The sequence below is a fragment of the Amaranthus tricolor genome, chromosome 13 (assembly GCF_026212465.1).
Source record: "Amaranthus tricolor cultivar Red isolate AtriRed21 chromosome 13, ASM2621246v1, whole genome shotgun sequence".
Lineage (NCBI taxonomy): Eukaryota > Viridiplantae > Streptophyta > Magnoliopsida > Caryophyllales > Amaranthaceae > Amaranthus > Amaranthus tricolor.
In genome coordinates this window covers 4,530,949-4,558,004 of record NC_080059.1, presented here as the reverse complement: position 1 = coordinate 4,558,004, position 27,056 = coordinate 4,530,949, and the positions used below count along the sequence as shown (strand labels likewise).

General features: G+C 33.9%; 3 protein-coding genes across 7 annotated transcripts; 2 read left to right on the top strand and 1 right to left on the bottom strand.

The window, feature by feature from the left end:
* Nucleotides 1-670: 670 nt before the first annotated feature.
* On the top strand, nucleotides 671-4,082 carry LOC130797562 (chlorophyll a-b binding protein 4, chloroplastic). The gene is made up of 3 exons (XM_057660182.1): nucleotides 671-1,430; nucleotides 2,327-2,742; nucleotides 3,742-4,082. The coding sequence occupies exons 1-3, from the start codon at nucleotides 1,225-1,227 to the stop codon at nucleotides 3,876-3,878; spliced, it is 759 nt and encodes a 252-aa protein (XP_057516165.1). The 5' UTR covers nucleotides 671-1,224; the 3' UTR covers nucleotides 3,879-4,082.
* A 530-nt stretch (nucleotides 4,083-4,612) lies between these two features.
* Nucleotides 4,613-14,431, bottom strand: LOC130797561 (agamous-like MADS-box protein AGL65). Of its 4 annotated transcripts, none has more exons than XM_057660180.1 (12): nucleotides 13,439-14,431; nucleotides 12,388-12,447; nucleotides 12,284-12,302; nucleotides 12,119-12,183; nucleotides 12,020-12,035; nucleotides 11,869-11,930; nucleotides 11,416-11,512; nucleotides 8,096-8,143; nucleotides 7,872-7,999; nucleotides 6,132-6,561; nucleotides 5,052-5,112; nucleotides 4,613-4,972 (listed from the first exon to the last, which is right to left on the bottom strand). In XM_057660180.1, the coding sequence occupies exons 1-11, from the start codon at nucleotides 13,621-13,623 to the stop codon at nucleotides 5,083-5,085; spliced, it is 1,140 nt and encodes a 379-aa protein (XP_057516163.1). In that variant the 5' UTR covers nucleotides 13,624-14,431; the 3' UTR covers nucleotides 4,613-4,972; nucleotides 5,052-5,082. The 4 variants fall into 4 exon arrangements, with proteins under 4 accessions (XP_057516163.1, XP_057516162.1, XP_057516161.1 ...); XM_057660179.1 differs by having other exon boundaries at nucleotides 4,613-5,112; nucleotides 13,439-13,630; nucleotides 14,283-14,427; XM_057660178.1 differs by having other exon boundaries at nucleotides 4,613-5,112.
* Nucleotides 14,432-21,960: 7,529 nt separating this feature from the next.
* On the top strand, nucleotides 21,961-26,555 carry LOC130797560 (uncharacterized). Of its 2 annotated transcripts, none has more exons than XR_009038892.1 (4): nucleotides 21,961-22,477; nucleotides 25,290-25,491; nucleotides 25,845-25,883; nucleotides 26,171-26,255. XR_009038892.1 is itself a non-coding variant. In XM_057660177.1 (4 exons), exons 1-4 carry the CDS (start codon nucleotides 22,106-22,108, stop codon nucleotides 26,433-26,435), a joined length of 579 nt encoding a protein of 192 aa, XP_057516160.1. In that variant the 5' UTR covers nucleotides 21,967-22,105; the 3' UTR covers nucleotides 26,436-26,555. The 2 variants fall into 2 exon arrangements, 1 of the variants encoding a protein (XP_057516160.1); XM_057660177.1 differs by lacking the exon at nucleotides 25,290-25,491 and adding an exon at nucleotides 26,353-26,555 and having other exon boundaries at nucleotides 21,967-22,477.
* The last annotated feature ends 501 nt before the right edge of the window (nucleotides 26,556-27,056 follow it).

Here is a 27,056-nt window from a genome sequence, read left to right as displayed (position 1 = left end):
ATTAGGCCGTTTTGGGTATTGGGTCTCCCTTGAGTCATTGTTTTAAGTTTGACTATTTGATTAGCATTGAATTTTTTTATTTTTTTATTTATTTTTTTATTTTTTTTAACTAGGATTGTAAAAATCAAATCCAACCCAAGAAATCTCCAGTATAAACATATAAAGTGGAACGACTTGAGAACAACTTGTACTCGAGATCAAACTGAAATGTGATTATCAAACTCGACCTTTACCTAACTTGCTATTAATCAATATCCAACTTTAATCTCGTAAATATCCAACAAAATTTTACTCAAAGAGACTTAAAAATTAATTAGACTCGACTGAAATTGACTTGACACTTAGTTAGCTCCATAGAAACTCGAGTCAAACATGATATCATCAACCAAAAACTAACTAGTATACTTTATTTAATTTTCATTCAACATTATCTTTTAAGTTTGAGAAAAAGTTACCAATAGTCAAAAATATTCTAACATGGTTCTAAGAAGTAAACGACAAAAATCAGTTCATGTATTTAATCGTTATACTATCATTTATACTTTCTTTCATTTGTTTTTAAGTACCTTTTGTACATATAGTACATTAATCAATGATTAGGAAAGTTATTACTTATTATTATGAAAATATAAATTTCTAATTTCCATTAGTTATTTGGTGCATGTAATAAATTTACTATTACTTATAGCAAATCAAGTGTTGCAAAAAGGTAATAGAAGATACTCCAATGAAAGAAGTATTCATCCATAGCATTGTTTTATACTTGTATTAAACATGATTACATGATCCAAATCCAACCAATATTTTCCATCACAATATGAACCATGATATATCATTTCTAGATATAAGAAAACAATGCAACCTACCAAATGTCAAAACCTAAATGGGTGACTAAGATTCTAGTCACAAAAAATCTTCCAACATGGCACCTAATGGGGCCCATATGATCTATTAGAACCAACAAAAACAAAGCAATAGATATAAGGATATGGCATTAGATAAGAATAGCATATAACGCTTCTCATTGGCCAATCTATTACATCAAAACACAATCACAACCGTTGGATTCATAAAAAAAATCCAACCCACCAAAAATCACACTCAAATAAACAAAAGCCACAAATTGTGCATTGAAATAAAAACCAAAGTTCATCCTTTTTTTATTAACATTCTTCCTTCTCTTAAGCTGTTTTTCTTTGATTGAATTTGTTGTTTGGAGATAATATGGCAGCCGTGACTACACAAGCTTCGATTGCCGGCTTTCGACCATGCACGTCGAAAACGAGGTTCTTGAGTGGTGCTCCGGGAAAACTTCACAAGGAATGTGGTGTTAAGTTGCCTTCAACTTCATCAACTAGTTCTTTGAAAGTAGAGGCTAAGAAGGGAGAATGGTTGCCTGGTTTAGCTTCTCCTACTTATCTTAATGGCAGGTAATTTCACATTCACCTGGTCTCTTGAGAGACCGTCTCTCAGGTCCAACTTATTAAAGCTTAATGCCTATTATTACTCTATTTTACTTTATAGGCCGGCCCAATTAGAGATGATCCCTTAAAGAGTTCGTCTCTCATAAGAATTTGTGTTTCACATTTTTTCTCTTTTGTTGTTTAGTTTTGATCTTGTTTAATTTTACTAGTTAACTACAAAATGTGTGACCTTCCACCGGAAGATCTGGGGTATTTAATGGACTGGATGCAGGTCAGGCTGAACTTAATGAAATATGGGCCAATCGGGCTTAGGATTATAAAACTTATTACTGGCTAAATACGGGCCAGGCTTTGAAACCCAACCCAGCCCAATTCCCATAGAACGTGCTCTTGCAATGTAATATTAATTTATCAATCAATTGAGAAACCAAAACACATTACTATCACAATTCACTATGGCTTCAAAGAGCAAAACAGACACAACTATGAGCTGGATCAGGGCCTTATTACAGCTTGTTGTCAGTCCAGGCCTCTCATGACCCTTTTAAAAACGTGTTGGACTAGGACCTAAAATGGGACTGGCCCAATAAATACACCTACTCTTGGCTCCTAAGTTACAATGCCATTAATTTGCAAATTAAAGCCTTAAAATTTAGTACTTGGAATTACGGCTTTAATATTTATTTTTTGCGAATTATAACCACAAAGTATCAAAGTCTGCATATTCAGGTCAAAACATAGAACGACCATCTTGGTAGTTGGAATTTTAGGAGTTTTGTGTTTGTAATTCGCAAAAAATAAATATTAAGACTATAATTTGTAAAAGTGCTAAACTTTAAAGCTGTAATTCGCAAATTATTATTTGTATAAATGTTAAAGACTTATATGTACTATTGATACAGCCTTCCAGGAGACAATGGATTTGATCCCTTGGGATTAGCCGAAGACCCAGAGAACTTGAGGTGGTTCGTTCAAGCCGAGCTGGTGAATGGGCGGTGGGCGATGTTGGGAGTAGCCGGAATGCTGCTACCGGAGGTATTCACAAAGATCGGAATCATCAATGTTCCACAATGGTATGATGCAGGGAAATCAGAGTACTTCGCCTCATCATCAACTTTGTTTGTGATCGAATTCATCTTGTTCCATTATGTGGAGATTAGAAGATGGCAAGACATTAAAAACCCTGGATGTGTTAACCAAGACCCTATTTTCAAACAATACAGCTTGCCTCCTAATGAATGTGGTTACCCTGGTGGTATCTTTAATCCTCTCAACTTTGCACCAACTCTTGAAGCTAAGGAGAAGGAGCTTGCTAACGGTATCTTTCTTTTGCCCCCTTTCTTAATCATAACTTAATTAGTAGAGTTGTGTAACAGAAGTGGGGCTCATCAAGAGCCCCTAACTTAGGCTTAGGGATGGTTATGGTCTTAAGATTCTACTTCCTACGTTCCATTATACTTACTACATTTGACTTTTTACGCAATTCAATGTGTTATTTTGTTCATTTTATATGTTGACTTACACAATTCTAAAAATTATAAAAAGTTAACATTATGAAAGTATACGATTAGACGATTCGAACAAGATCCCACTTGACTATATTTTTACTTACATATTTCAATATACAAAATAAGCTTGAACGACGAATAGTGCCCAAAACAAAATGTAGCAAGTATTTCAGAACGGAGGAAGTATTAAATTGTCTCTATTTTTAGTATAGGAGTCTAATTTTTTTGGAGACCAAGCGAATCTGGATTCGATTCTGAGTAAAAAAAGAAAGGTATAGGTATGGGTATGGATGTAGGGTGTTCAGACCCAGACCCCATCCTCTCTGGACCCTAGACCCACCAAACCCACTATAGACTCGACGTATTTTACACCTCAAAATCAATTTTAAGTTTATTTTAAACCTATTTTTATATTTATGTGGACTCATTTTTAACTTATAGAAGTATATAACTCATAAACTCATTTTAGTTCAAAATCAATTAGATATGAATAATATATCAAAAGTCTATTTAGGACTCAGACCATAAGCCATCAGCCTGTAAGGGTCTGAGTCTGAATATGAGCCCACCAAAAATTATTGGGTCTGGTCCGGGTCTGATTAGACCCAATCCAGACTCGACCTATGGCCATCCCTATTTGACCCGTTGAGCTTATAATATGAAACCAACTCCTTTCATCACTTTGAGTTTGTTATACAACACCCAAAAAAAATTTTACTTCGATTTGCATTATGTAGCAAATTTAAATCGACAAAGAATTATTAAGGCCTATAAACAGCATGCTGATCTGTGTTTTTCACTTTTGACAGGGAGATTGGCAATGTTAGCATTCTTAGGATTCATTGTGCAACACAATGTGACTGGATTGGGACCTTTTGACAACCTTCTGCAACACTTATCAGACCCATGGCACAACACCATTATTCAGACATTCAGTGGAAACTAAGTACAACCAAAGTAGAATGAAATATTGTGTAATAGTCCTTTTGTAACAATTACTCTTTTAAATATATGTAATATTCAGCTTCTCAGGAATTGCTCAAGGGTTTTCAATGTACAGGGCAACTACAGATGGTACTTGTATTGTTCCAATCTTTAGATTTCTTATATGTTATCATCTATTTTTCCTGCTCTTAGGAGCAGTACATTACTTACCTTCCCTTTTGAGTTTGCTATCAAAAACTTTGAAGCAAAAATTAAATAGATTATTCGGGGCGGATCTAAAATTAAAAGTGCTGTCGATAATTTAAATAAAAAATCTACATTCAACAATGTTTGATGAATACAATTGTCTACACGGAGATTTTATATTTTAAAAGCGATGCATATTTCATGAATTCTAATTGATTTATCAAACTAATCATGTACACTAAATTGGCAATGTCAAAAGATCCAACTTCAATACTAATACTGTAATAATCAAAACACCATTTTTTTCAAAAGTAAGAAGTGCTTAATTAATTATTTACGAGCATACGAAAACACACGTCAACGGCATACGAAAACACACGTCTAGCAGGATAATGAACGAGTTCAATATTATAGCACATTAAGTGAGACTAATAAAAATAAAAATTGTAGCTGAAATAGAGGAAGTACATTTAGACTGTAATTCAGAATACAAGTTTAGTCTTTGCACAGTGAAGTAGAAGTCTGCACAGATTGCAACATTCTCCAATATACAGTATACCAATCACTAAAAACCTCAGCAAAATTTTGTCAGATACTGTCCCCTTGAATTTAATACACTTGAATCTTCAATGTGAGATATTTTATGATAAATGTAGCAAATTCAATAAAACAAAATAAATAATCGACTAGGAAACCAGAAGATGGAACAAAAAGAAAATAAATCTATTCACAATTGATAAATTCTTCTAAAATGTTCTATATGTATTATACTGCATCTTATCCCGGGCTATACTCTATCGTCTACTTATCCACCAAACTGTATAAGTTCAGAACATAAGATTGATTAATCGAGCTCTTATACTCTTGTATAGCAAAATCTGTCACGCACAATCGGCATTCATCGCTTATCTGATAACTAGTTAGGAGTCAGCAAAGAAAAAATTGTTATTCAACATGGTTCTGTTAAAAATCTCCATGTTTTTTTTACCTTGTTATACTGCATCCTAAGTCCTTCTTGGCTATTGTAGAGGAAAACCTGGTGAGTTAGGCTGCAGCAAAGGACAAAATATTTAGTTGTAGAGTACCAAATTAGCAGTACCTAAATACACATACCAAGTATAATCTTAACATATACCAAATAGAACGTCTCCTAATTTTGCTACATTTCGATTTTTAGCAGGTCTCCCACATTCTTGTGTTGATCTCATTTTTTTTAACTCGTTTTATTTCTTCATCCTATTCACGTATTTCTGTTACCACTTGTCCCCTCATTGCAAAACAAAGGGACAAAGGCAGTATTTCTTCTGATAAAATTAGTTGCCAAGGTTTGGGGGCTTCTACCCATACCCAAGGCTAGGGATGTTCAATGGGTCGGGCCCCCATTTTGAGCCCTTATCCGACCCCGACTCATTTTAGAAGGGCCTTGTAAGGGCCAGGTCGAAAATGAGTTCTACTATAATTAAAATGAAGCGGGCTATAATAGGGTTCAATAAGGGTCGGAAACGAGCCTTTGTAAATAGCATAAATTAATGTATAATTTAAATATACAATGTCAATGAGATTATTAATATTTTTTCAATTTAATTATTCTAAATGATAATTTAATCGTTATAAACTGATAAATGGTAATATGAATAGTTTTTAGTAATAAAATGGGCCGGGTTGGGCTTTTCAAAGCCCACCCATATTAAGTTTAAAGGGCCCTTATTGAACCCAGTTCATATTTACTTAAGCCCGACCCAACCCGACCCGACCCAACACTGCCAATTGAACACCCCTAACCAAGACCAAGGGTCCGATCCAATCTACATCACCGTCCTTTGTGCTTTGGGGGCTTCTATCAATACCCAAGACTATGGCAATGGTTGTATAAGATGAGGTAAAGAATGGATTGCTACGAGAAGGATGAAAGATTTTCTTTTGATTTACCATTGTGGTATGGGAAAGGATAATGATCTTAAAAAGATGTGGGTGATTTGTTCTTTATCCATTCGATGGTCTTATATAGTTGGAAAGGAATAGGTAAATTTTCAAACATATATATATGAGATGCCTATTGGGAACTAACCTGTGGAACCTGTGGTCGGTGTCTTGTACCAATAGACGTAGGCGTATCAAATTGACCAGCAATTTGGTAATCCATCTGATTGCCTTGAAAATTACCCCTGTTATCTGCCATCGTAATACTTGTATCATAGATAGACGTGGGCATATCAAATTGGGCAGCAATTTGATAATCCATCTGATCGTCTTGCAAATTAACCCTGTTATCTTCCATCATTTTCTGCTCCTCAAGAATACTTGTATTTGTGTATGGAGAATATGTATAAGTATCACCACTTGGAACTCCCATGCATGCATTTGCAGTCTGCTCATTTAAGCTACTACACTCTGGTCTTGTGTTGTCATATTGACCCGCGTTATCCATCCCTGCTATCGCATCTCCATAGTAGTTGGAAGGCCCATGAAGAGAAGCGTTGAGATTGCACGTCATATCTCTAAGTGTCATTGATAAGAAAACATAAATTTACATAAGTATCTATTTCAATGAAAAATTATTAGTTGAAGTTGTTGGCCAATTGGAAAAATATATGGAGGTGTTTGGTAAAAATTAGGTGTTGGTTATCAATTGTTTATCAGAAAAAAAATGTTCGTAAAAAGCCAAAAAAACCAATGAAAAAAGCTACTGCTAGTGGCTTTTAGCTTTGTTATGGTAATATTTATTCTTTTATTAATTTATTTAATAATTAACATCATATTACTAAAATACCCTTTGACCTTTCGTGTTGACCTTGACTTTCGGTCAATGGGCTTTTTTCTGAATTTCCCATCCTCCTTGAATGGCCCATGGGCTATTCACTTCCAAATATCCTAATTTCCTTCCAGAATAATAATCACCTGTTTGACTCAACTTCCCATTCACCCACATTCTTTGATCATCCTTCTTCCAAGGTAGATAACTGCCCACTATCTTCCATTCTCCATCATAACCACCAGCTGCTGCCCATTACTCCCATGATCATCCACTCCTCCTCAGGAATAACTTCCTTTCCATCATTATAAATAAGGGGCAGCCACCAAGAAGGAAGGATCATCTGAAAATAATCCTCTTAAGCATCCTTGCTCATACTCCTCTTCATCAGCCTACCAACATTCCAATAACATCACCCACTGCATCTTTTCGTATTCATTCTGTACCATACTCTCATATCCTCGTTCTAACTTGAGCGTCGGAGGGGTTTTCCGGGAGATCACCCCCGGACAAGGCTAACGAGTTGTTTTGCAGGAATTCAAGCCACTTCCTCCCACAAGTTGCTTCTCTTGATCACACTTCCACTAATCTCCAGGTATTTTGAGTGTCTTTCGCACTTCCTCGTTTCATTACCGAAACAAGCTTTTTTGTTGTGGCTTTAAAGTCAACTGAGCTTAAAAGCCATTTACCAAACACTTGTTTAGCTTTTTGACCAACCAAAAATTCAAATGTCAAAAGTCAATCAAACAGCCACATCATGGTAAGACGTATCAAAGAATAGCAATCATTCACAAATACCCTTACCGCCACCCCGTTTGGGTCGCCTTAGGTGGTAATAAATGGCAGCAATGATACTAACTAAAGAACTTGGCATATGGTTTACAAGTAAATTTTGTGGTAAATCCTGTTTGGTTATCTTCTTTTTTTTGTATTTGGGACTTCGGCATAGGATTTTCCACACATAGTCATATGAAATGATGTAAAACAATTACAATTATTCTTGTATATTGTCGCACATAAAAAGAGTTCACCAGAAGCATATAAGGGTGTTCTCACCTGTGAGGTAACAAGTTTAAGTCGTCATGCAACATCATCTGTTGAATTCCGATGCTTGGATTCCACAATAAGGGCTGACTTTCTTGCAAATTACTCGTCATCAAAGGCATATTCATTCCATCTTGAAACTGAAAAACAAACACTGGTTGTAAAATGTTCCATTTATAGAGAAGCAGTCCGGCCATGGAAAAGAGTTTCATATTGAGGAATACATAATTTCTTACCTGGCTACTGATGTCTGGAGACATAAGGCGTTCATGTTCCAAATTTCCCTGATAGATGAGGACCTTTAGGTGTTAGTTATCAACACATATTGAAAACTAGAATGTTGGATTTTTAAAATCAAAAAACAAGATTAACAAACAATATACAACACTGCCAAAGCCTTTATCCCAATTATATGGAGTTGGCTATATGAACTAAAATGAATCACTATGAGAGATCATCGCTAACAAAGAATAAACTTTATTTTAGCCCTTATCTTTGATACTAATCTACAACTAAGAACATCCTTTAGGATGATTGTCCACGTATATTCTTTTGCTCCATTCATTCCTATCCATTGTCCTAAGTTACTACAAATTCCGATACATCAAGTCATTCCTCACTCTTATAATCAACGTCATCTTTGGCCTACCTCTTCCACTTTCTCAAAGTTCCACCCTTAAACTTTTTTAGCTGGTGCATTTTTCGGTGTTCTTAGAACATGATCAAACTAATGTAGACGATTATTCCTCATTTTATCTTCAATATGTTCTATGCCCTTTCTTATGTCTTCATTTTGAACATCTCAGTTACCTCCTTTTTCTACAATGGTCTCTTCTGAGGTCCACCATTTTCAATAATATAATAGTGTTGGTTCATATAATATGTCGGTTACAAGGCTCCATTTAAGCCACGCACATTGTATCTAACTAAACCACATATCTACTATGTGCCTATGATCATTTTGTCAAAACAACATTCCATATAGTTAAACATAATCCCATCTCTTATTTTATATATTAAAAAAATATAATAGGCAAACAACATGCACCATAGAAATTACCATAATAGGGCTCGTCATTTCATCTAGGATCAAAAAGGCTAGAAGTAGAAGCTTAATGTCTACCAATCGTGATTAGTAAGTCTTCTATCACTCCCCCCTTTTCCTAACATTGGTTTATGCTTTCTCATACATATCTTGAACTATAATGATATACTTATGTGGCATAATCTTCTTTGCCATAACTCACCAAAGTACCTCCTCTGGTATCATTCCCTTTGTTTCCACATTACATGGATAGCTTAGAATGTTGTGGCATAGAACCAAATTGGTTTTCAGAATTGCTTTCCCAACTTAAAATGTGTTCTATCACCCTTTCCCATAATTTTATGGCGTGGCTCATAAGCTTAAATACTTGATAGTTAGAGTAGTCTTACACATCCCCTTTGTTTTGTACATAGGTACTATAGTACTTATCCTCCATTCTTTTGGCATCGTATACCTACTATATATCTCGTTAACAAGGTTAATTAACTAAATCTATCATATCCACCCTAATATTACCATTTTATCAAGCTTCAATAAGAATATAATTGGAATTAATGCTTATTTTTGCATCATTTTCTTCAAAGCATCTTCCACCTCTACTTTGTTTTTAATTGATTTCATTAAGATGTCTTTTGTTGCTTCCCCAAGAGCTCATAAAAAATCACCTTCCATATATCTATGATTTATTCATCTTTGAATAAATGTTTCATATTTTATTCTTAATACACTTTACCTACTAAGATCCATTCTAAGCGCTTATCTCCTATTGACCATCCTATAGAGATTCAGTTCCTCTTCTCTTATATAACTCTTCATACGCATATAACTCTTAGTACACTTTGAACTTTATCATAAGTACATCTTAATTAGTTTTGACATCCTTATATTTTGCAATATTCTCCTTACTCCTACAATTTTCTAAAGCTATACCCACGTAAGGCTGTATCACCATATTGCAAGCCTATCATAAAGGATTTTGAGCTTACTAGGATCCATATATAAGTCGAGACAACCGCAAAATCATGTGCATTGACCCCAAAATTTGTTTCACGACCTTTGACTATGTCCGAAATTGTATTTTTGCACCATGCCTTAGCCGCACGAGTAACTCAAACATTTATCATGAATAGCTTTTCAATGACCTTATAAGAAAAATTTTTACCATGCCATTCTTTTAGGTTTCACCATTTAATTCTTTCTTGTTCTTGGATTTTATTCTAGCGTAGGCTTGATTTCATATGAATATTGAGGAAAGGAGTTTGTGCTAAGTGACTACACATTAACTTGGTATGACCTTATAGTCTGGAAAATTCTCCTAGTTAAGAAGTAATCAGTTTGGATAGCATGCACTCCACTTGTATAAGTTACCAATTAGTGTTCATGCTGTATGTGCTACGTGTTAAATACAAACAACTTGTATGATTGTCCAAACTCCAAAATATATTATCCATGGTTCCATATAAATTTTCATGGAGACTCTCAAAGTCATTTTGTGTTTGCCCAACATAACCATTCAAATGACCGTCAATATAGAACTTTTTGAGGCTAAGATACTTCATCACAACTTCTAACTCCTTCCAAAATTTCTATGCACATATGACATTTTATATTTCTCTATCATCTGATATTAATTATATCTCTATCATACACAAATTTGACTTTCATAATTCAGCATATCTTCACTACATTTTGAGCTAATCACTGATACATTATAAAACCAACTCCAATTCTCTTTCTATCTTATCCTGAATTGCACAATTTGCGTATTTTCTTCTGTGTTTTAAATGCCATAGAATTTTCACTAACCCATTTTGTCACCTATATTATCTCATATCTCATAGATACAAAGAATGTTGATATTACACTTTATTTCTAACATCTACTAGCTCCAAATACTTCTTTAAGAGTTTTAACATTCCAAAATGTCAACTCTTAGCTTAGATCCAATACTTTTCTTATGTCTCATATCCCTAAAACCTAACAACCATTGCTTATTTGGCACACATTCAGGAGATGTGGCAAGCCGCTTTCGAGTAGCGACCAAGCAACCATGTCATATTTAAAAACTACACCATTCGGGTGATGTGGTGCGTTGTTTGTTGGCGAGAACCTAGAAACTAGAAACTCTCACATACTTAACAATATACCTAAGTTCAATATAATTCGGATCATGACATAAGATGTGATAATGTTATAAGCAGGTTATCACTAGCCTACCACTACCCACCTTTAGCCAAGCTTAGAGATCCACAATGAATTCCTTAGAGAAAGTTTTGGTGTTTTGTTGGCTTATAGGATTTATCGCTCCAAAATGGATTCTATGATGAACTTACAAAAAGAAGGAATTTCTAAAATATTTCATAAAAAAAGGTCCACACATACTACCACTAGGAATTTATATCCTACAAATTACACCAACCATTCACCAAAACTTAAGAACATGTAACAGTAGAATGGGAATGGTGAGGGAAAGAAAGTAGGTAAAGAACTACACTAAAATTTAATTCATACCTTAAGTAGACGAATTTGGTTAAGTGATTCACATAAAGAACTTTCCATCTCTTGTAGTTGCTCCACATTGTTTATCTGATCAAGGGTTCTCCACAAACTGCCAATAGAAGTACCATGAAGCAAACTAAGCACTAAATAGGTAAGGGCATATGACATTTTTAACAGAATGATCTCAAAACATCACGAGCCTTCACTTGACAGAACTCACCATATGAGATCAATAACATAAGAAATCTAAAGATATATAAAAAGCACATAGTACTAACAGCAATTTCAAGTTGAGCTAGGATTCGAAATCTCGTATGTTCATACATTATGTGAAAACAGGCACCAACATAAACAAATTAAAACATTGCGCAATTAAATTTTCTTGCACACCCTATATAAATATGAATATGATCCCGTGAGAAAAAGGAAGTAATATTTGAAGAGTTATAAGACAGAGAGATGCACCTCAGACTGTTTTCTGCTGCTGCAATTTTTGCTTGCAATAAGTCCACTTGGCTGGCCAAAATCTGTTCAGATGACATAAACATATTGAGCATTAGGAATGAGCTTATCTCTGCATAGACAGTCCATCAAGTGTACGGGCAACAAATCATACCTCAGGACTAGGACTACTGCAAGGAAAATAAAAACAACATCAAATTTCTTTTGGGGCTTGTGCTTTAAATGAAGATTTAACAAAATCAAAACTACATACCTTGAACCCATAAACTCGTCTATATTTACATCATGGTCAATTTCCTTTAATCTTTTCTTCAAGGCCTATGTACAGAAGAATGTGAAAACAAAGGAAAAGAGGTCTGCATGAGAATCACAAAACTAAATCCTCTATACACTATAGGTCGAGAAATTGCATTATTACTTCAAGAGTTTCCAACTTCCTGTTGCACAAATAAAAGCAACAATTAAAAACAGCTTTCAAAACCGAAAAAATAGTGTTAATGTTACAGTCACGTAAGCTCAAACCTGTGTGTCCTTTCTACCTGTCTCACTTGCGCATACTTGGTGATGACTTGTTCAAGGTTGCTGAAATAATATGCACATACATAACACTTCAGATTTTCATAATTATATTGAAAGAATAGCTCTGATATTCATGGTAGGTTCTGAGCATGTTCAACAAGTTCGACCACACAGGACCCCTAATCTTTCGGGGCCTCAACATTAAATTACTTAGTATACGTTAAATGTTGAAAAATACAAAGTTGTTAGAAAAATATTATAATTTTTAAAATTGCATAGGGCCTTCATATAATTTGTCAATTTTTGCTTCGCCCCTGCTAATAATGTATTGGTTTACATTAGGCAACTAAATGCTATCAGTCTCAACAATTAATGCCACCCATGTAACCAATTTAGCACATGCACTTCACACAGATACTATCTATTAAATATCTAATGGCAACTAAAGAACTGAGCATGTTCAACATGTTCGACCGCACAGGGTCCCGAAAAATAAGAAGCATCAATATTAAATTATGTAATATATGTTAAGTGTTTGAAGATACAAAATTGTTAGAAAAATATCAAAATTTTTGAAATTGCATAGGCTTTCAAAGAATTTGTCAATTTTTACTCCGGTTTAGAGCAGTCTAGTGAAAATTTCAGTGATGAAAATTACATTTTAGAACAATCCTCCTAACACCTTGCTTGGATTGAAGGAATCATTGGAAAAGGAAGGTGAGATATTTGACGGGATATTATTTCCTTTGTTTCCTAAATTCATATCCAAACAACATTCCATTACCCCATGGCCCAATGCCATTTTGTGGCTCCCACTCAGGGCGGAGTTTGGGAAGTCGGACTCACACAACATTGCTACTGATAAAAAAAGGTTATCTTCTATTGAATTTGAGCCTTGGTGGAAAACATCATCTAGAATGCAACACGACTACCTAGAAAATGATCAAGTAGCTAAACAATCTGCTAATAATAGTTTAGAGCATCAAATAGTTTTATTTATTTTACTGATCAATAATAAACAAATTGACAAAGAATGTTAGCAATAAAAACACACCTACGCTCTCCATGAAATGATGATAATATCCCAGAGGGAGAGATCATGACCAGAGCAATGTCAATGTCGCATAAAATGGACAACTCCTTTGCTTTTTTTAGGAGTCCGGGACGCCGTTTTGAATACGTTATTTGACGATTTTGCCAACTTTCTAGTCTTCGAATCGTGATCCTAGCCCTTCCCATCTTTAAGCTGTTCCGAGCCAATCAACTTTCAAAACACAATCTCTTGCAAAATTAATGTTAGTTTAACCTAACCTAGAAGTGTGATTGGTAACATCTTAGAAAGGAGAGTTAAGAGAAGGGAAGGAAAGGGAAGTGTTTTCCTTCCAATCTTTCCGATGGTGGAAAGATTTATTCCCTTCCCTCTGTTTCCTTGATCTTCATTTCCCTCCATCCAAACACACACACAGTGCAAAGAATAAATTTGATGATTTGAATGATGAATGAGAAGAATGAACATTGCAATTCAAACGCTAAGAAACCCAGATGCATTTAGACAATATAAAGAAACCCATAAAGGAAATTCCTAAAATAAGAGGAAAAGAGAACAAAAAAATAGGCTAAAAAGGGAAAACCCAGAAAAAGAGGAATGATGATCATAAATAAGAAATCCAAAAATGGAATTCTATAAATAACAAGAAGTAAGATTATTCATTGAGACTGTGATACGCAGAGCAGTAGTTACAGCTACGGTACAAGCAAAAACTTGTCGGAGGTTGTTAGAATTTTTCATGTGCTTCCAACAATTAACTAAGATTCTGGATAATTGAATACATTACAAGATTTTAGAATATTTCAAGACGATACATCAACACTTCAACAGTATAGAAGTAATTACTTACCTTTACCCTCAATTTGATAAGTTATCTTTATCTCTGCTGTTTGAGCAAGCAAATGATAGTTGTAAGGAAGCAGGAAGCCATGGATGAAAAGGAAAGAATTTATAATACAGTATATATTCAAGTGACGTTTTAGTAGGGACAACTAAAACAAAACAGACAAAACAGAGCTGACATCATCATTTAAGAAATTGGTTATGTGTCACTTCCGTAATAAAATTTTTTTCTCTAAAATTTGATAATGATGTTCCTGTTATTACTCCTATAAATTATTTTCATATCTTTGACTTACTACATTCTAGCTATTATTCTTTATATTATAGATCACATTATTTAATGTATTAGAGAATTATATATTTTATTTTATTCTTTTTTAATTATTTATAAAATTTTTTCAATTTTATTTATTAACTGAGTATTATTTGATTTATTGGATATTTTAAAATGGTTAAAGCATAGTATATTTTTTGTCTTTTGTTGTAATTTATTTGTCATAAAATAAATTTTCACAATCACTAACGTGCAAACAAAATATCATACAATATACTTAATATATACAACTATTCAAAGTAAAATGAAATTTAACTATAATGTAAAATTTATTTCTTAAAATTTTAATTTTTTAATTTATATAAATATGTTAAAAAAAATTTTAAAAACTATATATCGTATGGTCACTATCTAATTCGAAATTACTCCAAAATCTTGCGTACAGATGGACCGCGTGCGCCCTATCTGTGTTACAACTAGCATACTATTACTAGTCCATCCATTTAAAAAAAGTACTCCTACATAATTATTAATTATAAAAAATTTGATAAATATAATTTATAATAATATTTATTTAGTTATTTTCGATTAACTACCCCTGTTTTGTTTACTCTTGAAATAATAAATTGAAATCCAAGCAAGTCCTTATAGTCATAGTAGTACTCCATATTTTTTTATTTTTCTTAAAGAAAATTACTAAAAACTACCTATTCTATAACACCTTTTGTAAAAAACTACCTAATTTAAATTTTTTTTTGCAAAAAACTACCTTAAATGACATAAATATTTGCAAAAACTACCTGATAATGAAATCAGTTAGTTGATCAGCACGTGTCTCACGTGATTTACTTAAGCATTGATTTTCCCCAATTAGCTAGTTGACATATGATTTTCCCCAATTATTTCCCGTCTCCCCTTAAAATCATAAAAACCCAAATTTTTCCTTTCCCTTTCAATTCCCAATTAAATTATGGCTTCTCCTCACACCGAAAAATCGGTGATGATCACTGATTGTATCATCCACAAGTATGACTCAATCACGAGTTGACCCGCCATTCGAATGCTTTGTGCTGCTGCTATGGCTCCGCATACATATACATGTGCTGAGTGAAGGATAGTAGCGTATGCTTCTCGGGATGCAGTTCCGGAAGATAAATGAGCTGTTTTTATTGCTTAAGTTGGGAATTTTATTTGATCAAGTAAACAGCATGCAACATATAGAACACTTAAATGATGCATACAAGGATTCTCGTGTAAATAACCATAGAAGACATATATTGATGCAGAATGTAGACTATAAAAGCAAAAACATCAAAGTAAAAGAGATGAAGGAAAGACAAAAGTGCATTTCGTATCACAGAGTCTGATCGAATCAACTCGAGTCGGGTTTTTTTTCCAGATATGTTTAATTATTGCATTATACAAATAATTATAGAAGTTTATGAATAAATCTAATAAATGCAAAATATAATTAGGAAATAAATCTAATAATATAGTTTGGGTCCATTTGAGTCGGGTTATGTTTGGGTCTGTGATTTAGGTCGGTCATTTTGGATCTCATCACTTACGGTTTAACTGGGACATCGAGTTGGGTCAGCTTTTCCAATTCTAGTCTGTCCACCTTCGATATTTTGGAGTGAGAAGCCATAATTTAATTGGGGATCGAAAGGGAAAGAGAAAAAATTAGGATTCTTATGATTTTAATGGGAGCGGGGAAATGATTGGGGAAAATCCTATGTCAACTAACTAATTGGGGAAAATCATATGTCAACTAACTAATTGGGGAAAATCAATGTCTTAAGTAAATCACGTGAGACATGTGCTGGTCAGCTAACTGCTTTCGTCATCAGGTAGTCTTTTGCAAATGTTTATGTCATTTAAGGTAGTTTTTTGCAAAAAAAATTAGATTATGTAGTTTTTTGCAAAAGGTGCTATGGAATAGGTAGTTTTTAGTTTTTTTCTTATTATTACTATTATGTTGGTGAAAGTATATGATTATTTATAATTAAAATATATTAAGAATAAATAGAAATCAATCAAAGTTAGTTTTGAACATTAAATTTTAATTACAATCATTAAAAATCAGTTGCAATTAATCATTAATATTTAAATAAAATTGACTAAATATCATAAATCAGGTTAAGTAGACCTTTAGCTTCATAATTCTTTACCTAAAGGACATTTGTAGGCACGGACTAAGTATACTATCCTCTACAACATTATATTTTTGGAATATTAAGGTGTAGTTGTACCATAATATCATAGTATAGAATTTTCATATAAAACATTGTAAGATATTTATAAGGATAAACCTAGAATACCTTTCTAAATTTATATCCTAAAGTCTTAGGTTATAGAAGTACATACAAAATTCAAAATGACTTTGAACATATTTTCCAGTTAATTAGCTCAATGGGCCCACATACACATTTTTTGAGGCGAATTCTAAATTATTTTAGTCATTTTAAACCATACTATTGAGAATCAAGAATTATAGTCATCTTTATTGCCACGTGATTTATTCTTGTTTTTAGTATTCAAGTTTGTTAGGTTAGTTAGAAATAATATTTTTTTCTCTTTCTAACTTAGCTATATAAACACTTGTAGTCTTTATTCTTTCATTAACTAGAAATAAGAAATTCTCCTGTTTGTTTTCATTAGTTTTGTCTGTCTGTGTCCATATTCTTACATGGTATCAGAGCAGGACGTTTATTTTTTCTAAATCTTTCTGCTTCTTCTTCCTATATCTAAACCATTCCATTGCCAAGTCTTTTATTGAGTTTATTCTTTTGTTTGTTCTCTCTACACCTAAACGAAGTACTCTTTAAACACGTACAAGTACTTTGTAGACAATTTTTCTTTCTTTGACATTTGGATTCAAAATCTAAACAAACACCAAATTTCAATCATGAAGTCATGGTTAATACCAATCAAGATCTTGATCAAACACAAAATCTAGGAAGTATATACTATTTACACCCTTCGAATTCTGCAATTACCAAATTGGTATCCATAATTTTTGATGGAACTTCTTACTCTGATTGGAAGCGGTCCATGATGATAGGACTTGATGCAAAAAATAAACTGTGCTTCATAGACGGTTGTCTACCAAAGCCCGACGAAGGCGCAAAAGATGAACGAGCGTGGAAACGATGTAATAACATGATCATAGAATGAATAATTTCCTCCCTTGAGAGGCAAATCGCAAAGAGTGCAATGTATCTAAAGACGGCAAGTGATATTTGGAAAGATTTTGAAGGCAGATTTGGTACACCCTCTTCTTCCCACATGTATAGACTCTAAGAAAAACTCCTTTAACACCATTCAAAAACTCCTTAACTCCATGGCTACCCTAATAAAAACAAATCCAATTCTTCTAAAAAATTTGTTATTGTTGCACATGGTGAAGAAGGTATAGATGATAATCACAAAGAAAATCAGTTTGGCTTTAAGTGAAGACCAATTTACAAATCTCCTAAATTATCTTGGTAAGAAAGACACTTTAGAACAATCTGAGATGAACTCTTCAAGTAATCTTGCAGGTACATGTTGTTTAATTTCCTCTCATAATCAATTAAAATGGATAGTGGATATTGGGGTTACAGATCACATGTGTAATGACATAAATTCAACCTCTCATGACCAAGCTTGGTATGGTTGACACCACCCCAAACTTGAGGGGGATGTTATTGAGAATCAAGAATTGTAGTCATCTTTATTGCCACGTGATTTATTCTTGTCAATAACATTTAAGTTTGTTAGGTTAGTTAGAGATAATATTTTTTTCTCTTTCTAACTTAGCTACATAAACATTTGTAGTCTTTATTCTTTCATTAACTAGAAATAAGAAATTTTCTTGTTTGTTTTCATTAGTTTTATTTGTCTGTGTCCATACTCTTTGACCGAGCCATGATCGCTGGTGCTTAGATCCCAAGAGACTTATTGCAAAATTTAGTGGCTAGTGAATATTGTTTGTCGTTCAACAGCACAATATAACCTAAAGAGTAAATATTTGGGTGTCAATGGGGCAAGAAGTAAACAATTAGAATTACTACCTTATAGGGAAGGTGCCTCTTAGCCATGTCACTGGGCAGACGTAGGCAACTCTGTCTCTATGGGCAATCTTGTGCGACGGTTACGGGGCATGCTCTGTGGGATTAGAAATAACCAGTGACAATTAACTACGTTATTAAACTCATCCAAGGTAATGTTAATAATAAACCTTAAACTCTTAATTTACCGCTAGCAGATCGTAATTTTGACAATACGGTACATATAGGATTACTATGTGATTTTTTACAACAATTCCATTCCAACTTAAAATTATAGATATCGTTAATGATTATATCTAGTGAATAACCGCTTAAATATTTAGCGCTACAAAATAGCTCACAATATCAGTATTAAATCAAATAGAATAGCTGATAGTATGGGGGGTTTATATGGCAAAAAAAAAACATATTTAATTTTTTTTTTCTATTTTAAAACTCCTTTTCTTCCCTCTTAAATTCTTTTAAAAATCTAAAAATTTCCTCCCTTATTTGATGCTATTTGCATGCTTCTCTTTTCGATTTTGGAGCAAGTTAGAACAAATTTTCCTCCACTTCTTCCTCTACACAAACAAACTTAAAGTAACCATTTTTCCCTTATTGTTTTTGTCCCTTTTACTATTTATTTATCAAAATTGGATTGATGAAAACTTCACTCAGATTGTTTATTTTATTGTTTTTAAAAAAAATTCCTTAATTTTGTGCTATTGTTGATTGAAAACATTTGCCAAGATCGCTACAATACTAAGAACTTTGATGAACGATAACAATAACAATGAAATAAACAATATTTGATAAAGTAAAACTAGCAAAAGGAACACAAAGATTTGAGGAGGTTCACCCGATGATGGCTACGTCCTCCGTTTGTGTAGTTTCTTGTTTATATTATATCAAAAGGAGTATAAAACACTCTTACAAATGAAGTATTACAATTGAGTAAGAGATAAAATCAAAAGGCTATGTGTTTGGCTTAGGGGTTGTGTTTGATGATTCTCTTTGAGTGAGTATGAGAGCTCTAGTTATGGTACTAAGGTCTAAGAGTACTTAATAATAATTGCTCACTTAATACATACTTAATGTTGAATAATGAATGATATGAAATAGCTCCAAGAACATGAAAGGTCGAAAACCAGCATCCTAGGCATATCAGAGGAACCGCTCGACCAAAACAGAGAGCTCGCTCGGTCGAGCGACCTACATACAACTTCTGGATGCATTCTGTCTAACCGCTCGACCAATCCAAGAGCTCACTCGGTCCAGCAAGCTGGTCGAGCGACCCTCAGACTTCTTCTGTTAGTTTCTGCTCGAGCAAATTGCATCTACCAAGACCCTTTGCACTTCTTCATTAATCACCATTAACACCAATAATTCTCATGAATACTTCACCACAATAAATTACACTTAAATACTACAATCATTAAGTTAACAACTTAATCACCCACATTAACATACTCTTGGATTCCATCCCAAGAGTCACACATGAATGCACACATTAATTGTACACTCAAGTCACATCATTTATGATACCATTCATAACTGTTACTGACTTACTTTTATGGTTTATTTTAATAAAGTTGTTTTATTGTTATTGTTATTTTTCTTTAGTTGTTCTTAATTGTTGTTATTATTACTTACTTTGTAGTATTTTCAGTTTTGTAGTGTCAATGTTACAGAATTTACGAATGATACTTAATCATTGAAAATGGCATCCATGCCATCCAATAGAGCCCGCGGCCGCGAGCATGGACATGGATTCCCTAGCTAAAAACTATCATATGTTACAGCAGCTAACACAGTATAGCTAAGCTCGAGTTGGTACACATAGACTACCAAGGGGTGACTTATGGCATGGAGGTCGTGACATTTTGATCTTGATCTTCGTCATCAATACAAATACACCTTTGTCGCTAGTGGCTCGTTGGAGGTACGCATTCAACTTGTAAATTTACGGGCTTTTAACGGGTTGGGGTTTATATGAATCGGTGTTTAAATGAATTTTTTATTATATAAATGAAATGGCCAAAAGCAGGTTCTATATGGGCTTTAAACAAACCTTAGTTATTATTGTTATTTTATTTGGATTACTATAGATTTACTATAGATTTATAACAATCAATAGTCTGATTATAAATGATAAAAATAAGTAATTAAATTATAAGACAATGTATTTAATATGACATGCTTATTTCAATGGAAATTTAGATAAACAAAATTATAAACGTGCCAAGCCGAGTTGGAGCAGGCCAAGAGGCCCGATCCATAGAGCCTTATTATTTTTATTTGAGCCACACCAACCCGGTCTATTTTATTTGAGTCTGACTCAACCCTTGATTGGCCCATTGTATATGTATAAATGCAACTCAAATCGACAATGTCACGCTCATAATTAACTTTACTTCCGCTCCTTATAATGTTAGATGTCTGGCTAGTTTATCGTCATTGACATTCAAAGTTGTTACAGGTAAGTGAGATAATTTTAAAATAATCGAAATATAAATTTAATTTCATCGAATAGACAATAGGTTACAATTATTAATGTGGATTTCCGTATGAGTAACTTGGCCAACATCTTGAGTAAAAAATCTGTTTATATAATTTGGGATATGCTAGAGGAGATATATTTAATTCTTTTATTGAGAATTGAACCCTCTATTACAATCCGCAAGAGTAAAAACAATGAAAACTCTTAACTATTAGGTTATCCATGATTAGATATCATTTTTATCAGCAAGTTTTGTATGAGATCATTTCATCATAAAATTTACTCATGAAATCAACCCATTTTCTAAGTAATTACTTTACGATTATAAGTTATCATTTTAAAATTTTAAGTGATCACTAAATAAGACCAGTTGAGATGAAACTGTCCATACTCTCGTATGAGAATTTGTGCATTTTTTGATTACAAAGGTAGACTGAAAGTTACGTGAAATGACTCTGGGGTGTTTGACAAATAACTGATAGTTGATTACATTGGTTGATTTGATCAACTAATTTTATCCTCTAATTTTGAACACGTTGCTATGAAGAACTTGCTAAAAAACAGTTTATTCATAATAATAAGTTGTTTTCAACCGGCTAATTTACCAAACACTAATATTAGATGGTTTAACCAACCAACCCTCAATTTATATCAAAATAAGATAAAAATGCCTAATAAGCTGTTTTGATAAAAAAAATATAATTAATCAATCACTATAATTTTTAAATCACCATACAATAACAGAACAAATACCAATAAAATAAACAAAATAGATAAATCAAAATATCTAAAATACACTTTATCAATTTTTTGCACGTAATAATTTGCCAATATTATAAATCGCCGTCAATTCTCTACTTGTCATGACTCTTTAGTCATTCATCTATTTAATCACCGGTGACCGCAAATCCGTCATCCGCCTCATCTTTTCAATTATGTTCAAGAATGCTTTCCATTTCAATTTCAATAAACCTTTTGCGAAAAATTGAGTTCTAAACCCTAGCCAAACACATTATTAATTATTAATGGAGAAAATGAGACCAAAAAGCGAGGTGAAAAGAGCTCAATACTCCACATCTTCAACAAGAAGCAGATCATCCTCACTACGGACACGCACCTCCAAAACTTCTCCTCCTTCAGCTTCACTCATAGATCAATCTGCAACTGAGTTAATAACTGAGTTTGAAGAAATTCAACTCGCTGACAATTCTGAATACAACCCACGAAGTTTTCCTTACAGTGTGAAACAACAATGTTGGGAGAAGGCGGAGAAAGTGAAAGGAAGAGACCCAAGTCGTTGGAGGAGAGACCCACTTGGGAATATTGTTTTTAGGAAGCTTGTTGGTTGCCCTGGTTGCTTGTGCCATGATTATGATCACATTCTTCCTTACTCCAAGGTACTTTTTATTTAAACAAACCCTCTTTTTCTTTCAATATTTTACCTTTTTTCTTTACAGGGTTTTCCTGAGTTTTTTTTATTCTGGCTGTTTGGTTGATTTTCATATGATATATAATGTTGGTGTTGTGTTGTCGAATTTTGCTTAATTTAACTTAAATTGCTAGTAATCAATGTTTATTAGAAGAAAAGGAGCAACTTTTCATCAAATTCCAATCTTCATTGTTAGGAGCTGTAACAATGTTGAGCTTTTTACAATAGTATCTGTTTTGCTGTTGTAATAAGATGGTGGGCAATCCCACCCATTGAAATTTGGTTTTAAGATGGTACTTTACTTGACCAGGGAATGGTATGCAGTAACATGCCCTCTTTGATGGAGGCCTCTACCAAGAGCCTATAAATTCTTAATGCAATTTTCTTTGACATATTAAGAGGAACATCATCAAGACACCAAGAAAAAGGGTGGGATGAGGACATGGACATTGGTTAAGAGCTTTTCCCACACATCATGGGTATAAGCAATTATTCAAAGAGTGATTTCCTGTCTATTCTCTTTTCTGTGAGGTGTGTGAAGACTAAAGCACCATGGTATATGTGTATGTTGACGATCTTGTCCAGCACAAAATGATGATTATGTGCCCAAGAAGCTGAAGAAGGGCTTGGATGAAAATTGCAAGATTGTTGCTTTAACTATGGAAGAGAGTTAGGTTATGTAAGATCTTGAGTCCATACATAAGACTGATTAGCAAACTGTCGTATCAAAACTTTAAAATTGAGCCCATTAGGCCATAACTATCCATAGATTGCTCTAGCTGAAATAGATTATTTGATACTTGAAGGCTGAAGGGTTTAAATGACATAGATTTGTATTTTTGTGGAGAAACATGTTAAAATAGGTGGCTAGTTAAATTCTTGATTCATATCGCTAGTGAACAATGATTTACAATTTATGTATTTAGAATACGCGTGCTCTTGCTCTTTAAGTTCGTGACTGTTGTTGCAGACACTATGTACTACATAGGTTAAATACATTGTCATGGCCAAAGGGAAGGAATGTTGGTGTGTGTTCCATATGGTGGTTTTGGACTAATCAAGATTGTGAGAGCATGTGATAGCCAGAAGTACGGTTTGTTGGCATAAAGTTAGGTTTATCATGCTCTTACAAAGCATTCCCAATGTTCATTTTTTAGTTATGCACGATCTTCTAGTTTGTAAGATGATGTATCCTTGCTCTATATAAAGTATTGCTTGGACTGTTGAGTATTATTTTATTTATTAACGCGGGGAAATAATCAAACTAAATAATTTTATTCGCATTAGAGGATATGTACACAATCATTCTTTTGATATTGACGACACATTATGTTCGGCCAAAAATATAAATTTTTTTTATTATAGATGAGGTGGTGGTGAATCATGGCATGTATGACAACTATTGAAACTACCAAAATTTAGGAGAACAAAATGCTAAATTAAGGAGAAGAAAGAAAAGGAATTGCCAACAAATAATAACAAATTTAAGAGATAAGGATAAGGTTATCTAATTGTAAACCTATTTAACAAACCATTGTTTAGAATTAGGACAAGTATTAGTATCCAAGTGCACTTCTACCCAAATTCCTCTTCTTTGTTTATTTCTATTAGATACCATCTCAACTTGCAAATCTAAATCCATCAAATTCTTTTATACTCTTGCCCTCTAGGTCATCTTTGGTCTTCTTTTTCTTCTTTTTAAGTCCCTCAAGTTTCGACTATCAAACCTTATTAGTTCACTAACACTATCATTGCACATGTGCAAACTATTCTAAACGATTCTTTTTTATTTTCTCCCCAATATTTGTAACTCATAAAGCCTTTCTTATATCTTTGTTTCAAATTCTATCCCTCGTAGTATGTCCGCTCATTCATCTAAGCATTCACATTTCCGCTACTTATTTCTTTCTGCAATAGTCTAATAGTCATTTGATTAAACTTGCACTTTAGCTTTAAGGACACACATCAATCACATAATATCTTAGTAGCTGATCTCCATTTTTGTCATCCATAGTTGATATTATGGTCACATTTTGTTGGATATCACCATTACTCTGGAATATGGGCTAAAAGTATTTGAAGCATCCTTGGAAATTTATTGTGTGAACCTGATATTTAAGAGGTCATTTTAGAAGATGTTGTAACTAACTAGCCAAGTTTTTAAGCTTGATAGCGATAAACCTATATAAGTTGTAATAAGAGAATGATCATCTTGAATGAAATTGAGTAAACCTTGGGAATGAGCAGTTGCTCAAGGAAGTTTAGGCAAGAATATGAAGTAGGTGAATGGGGTGAATTCAAAGTACCAACAGAACTTCACATTCACACTAGTGAATTATATAGCGAAGGAAACAACAATAGAGGCAAAGCAATTTGGTGTTATTGGTAGAGGTAGACAGACTTACAAAGTATGCACACTTTGTTTACCTAAAACATCCCTTGACATCAATGTCAATAGCAGCAAGGTTCGTCAAAGAATCTGTGAGGCCACATGTGTTGCCTACCACTATAATTTAAGATAGCTATAAGTTGTTTCCGGGCATTTTTGGCATAAGTTGTTTCTCCTGCAGAACACACTACTGTGAAGGAATACTGCCTTCCATCCTCAAACTGCTGCGCTGTCTGAGATAATCAATAAGACCCTTGGAACCTTCCTCCTTTGCTTAATCAATGGCCATCCTAACTCCTAAGGAACGGTCCAAATGACTCAAATGGGTTCATAAGGCATAATTTTGCTATAAACATCTCCACAGCTCACTATCAAAATGTCTCCATTTCAGGTTCTCTATGGCAGAAATCCTCCACACATTGTCCGGCTTGGACACAAACAAAACCAGGGGATAGCCTGGACCAGATCTTACAAGCTATGTTTTGAAAAGCACGCTCGAGGTGCGCCTAGGCGCGAGGCGCACCAAGGCGAGCTCCAAAGCGCCTCCAAGAGTCAAGGGCAAGGCACAACGTAGACCAGGAGGCGACCAAGAGGTGCGCCTTCCTCGCCTCTGTCGCCTCATGTATATCAGTTTTAAATCTGCCAAAATATTATTAGAGCTTTAAAAATGCATACCTTTTGCCTAATATTAAGTTGTTTCTTAGGTCTAAACAAGTGTTTCCTCTCATTATTCTCATATTCCATAGCACCTTTGGCATTCTTACACCTACAATAAGTGTATGTGTCACATTTATATATGCAATCTGGAAAATAGTATCGGACGCGTATATACTGCTTCGCTGCTACATCCATACTGTAACTTGGTTTCATTGTGAACCTTATATGAACTTTTTGTGTCTTATTAATCATATATCGGTGATTTCTTATCATATTCTATTATTTTCAGGGTGGAAAGAGTACTCTGGAGAATTGTCAAGTTTTACAGGTACAGATCTCAGTTTTTCTCTGTCCTGTGCTTACGGAAATATTCATGTACTTATCTATATACCACAAAGTCTTGCATTTATTCGATGATATACCTGCCAGAGTCCTTAGTTCCTCTCTTGTGTTCGAATAATAGCAAACATTTCCAAGAGTGAGGGACACAGAACTGCAAGTGTAGCATGCTATGTAACGTGATAATGTCGATGTTGGTGTGGTAGTCTGAATGAAATTTTTGTTCCTAATATTCTTCTCACTATAAACGACATTGATCTTGTACTTTTCTGTCAGGCTACTGTTAATCGCTCTAAGGGGAATCGGACTGACATATCCCGGGCAGAGCTCATACAAAGGAGCTCATATTGCCGAGTTTCAGGTATTGATAAGGCGAAAACTTGTGTTTTAGTTGTATAACTTAACGTGCCCTTTTTGGATGATCGTTATTGTATGATCTCTCTGCAAAAAATTCACAGATCGTGATATGGACCTCCTGGAATTGTCGGCATATGGTAATACTCGTCGAGGAGAAGATTCAGGTGGATGTAGGATTCAGTAGGTGATTTCAATTTGTCTCTAGGAACTAGTTTCATGTACTACCATTTCCCCAAGCGATTTTTGCTGGGTATTCTGTCGTCTAACTATTTTTTTCGGCTGTATATATAGTGAGATTGATACCTCTTTATTTCACCTTTACAAATCAAATCAAGAGATTTTCCTATTAAAATTACAATTTTTCAAAATAATTTCCACGCAGATAGGCCGTTAGTGATTATATCTTTAGCGGATAGAAAACGATGAAACAGATTGAACTTGCAATAAGCTTGGGAGAGTAGGATTGTAACGGGTGAAATTGAATTGAACTAAAAAGTGAGCAAGAAAAATCAAGTAATCAACTTGCGAAAATTTGAAATAATTAAGTAATTTTAACAAAAAAGTTTTAAAAAAGTTTCGGATAAACCTAATTTTAAAAATAAACGTCTTCATATCCGAGTCAAGGTGATTATTTGACTCTCTCCTTTCACCATCCAATAGTTTTACATTGTTGTAAATTCTTACTGTTCTACGTAAATATTTATATTTAGCCAGTCGGAAAGGACAAGGGTCTAAGACTTTACCTGGACCCTATTAGCCAGTGACATACTTAAGATGAGATTACATAAAAACAAGATCACGTTTT

Coding starts and splice junctions, on each gene's coding strand:
- LOC130797562 (XM_057660182.1), top strand. CDS start 1,225: ATGGCAGCCGTGACTACACAAGCTTCGATTGCCGGCTTTCGACCATGC. Junction 1,431..2,326: donor CCTACTTATCTTAATGGCAG/GTAATTTCACAT, acceptor CTATTGATACAG/CCTTCCAGGAGACAATGGAT. Junction 2,743..3,741: donor GGAGAAGGAGCTTGCTAACG/GTATCTTTCTTT, acceptor CACTTTTGACAG/GGAGATTGGCAATGTTAGCA.
- LOC130797560 (XM_057660177.1), top strand. CDS start 22,106: ATGGAGAAAATGAGACCAAAAAGCGAGGTGAAAAGAGCTCAATACTCC. Junction 22,478..25,844: donor ACATTCTTCCTTACTCCAAG/GTACTTTTTATT, acceptor TATTATTTTCAG/GGTGGAAAGAGTACTCTGGA. Junction 26,256..26,352: donor CTCATATTGCCGAGTTTCAG/GTATTGATAAGG, acceptor AAAAATTCACAG/ATCGTGATATGGACCTCCTG.
- LOC130797561 (XM_057660178.1), bottom strand. CDS start 13,623: ATGGGAAGGGCTAGGATCACGATTCGAAGACTAGAAAGTTGGCAAAAT. Junction 12,448..13,438: donor TCATTTCATGGAGAGCGTAG/GTGTGTTTTTAT, acceptor ATATTATTTCAG/CAACCTTGAACAAGTCATCA. Junction 5,113..6,131: donor ACCGACCACAGGTTCCACAG/GTTAGTTCCCAA, acceptor CCTTTGCTGCAG/CCTAACTCACCAGGTTTTCC.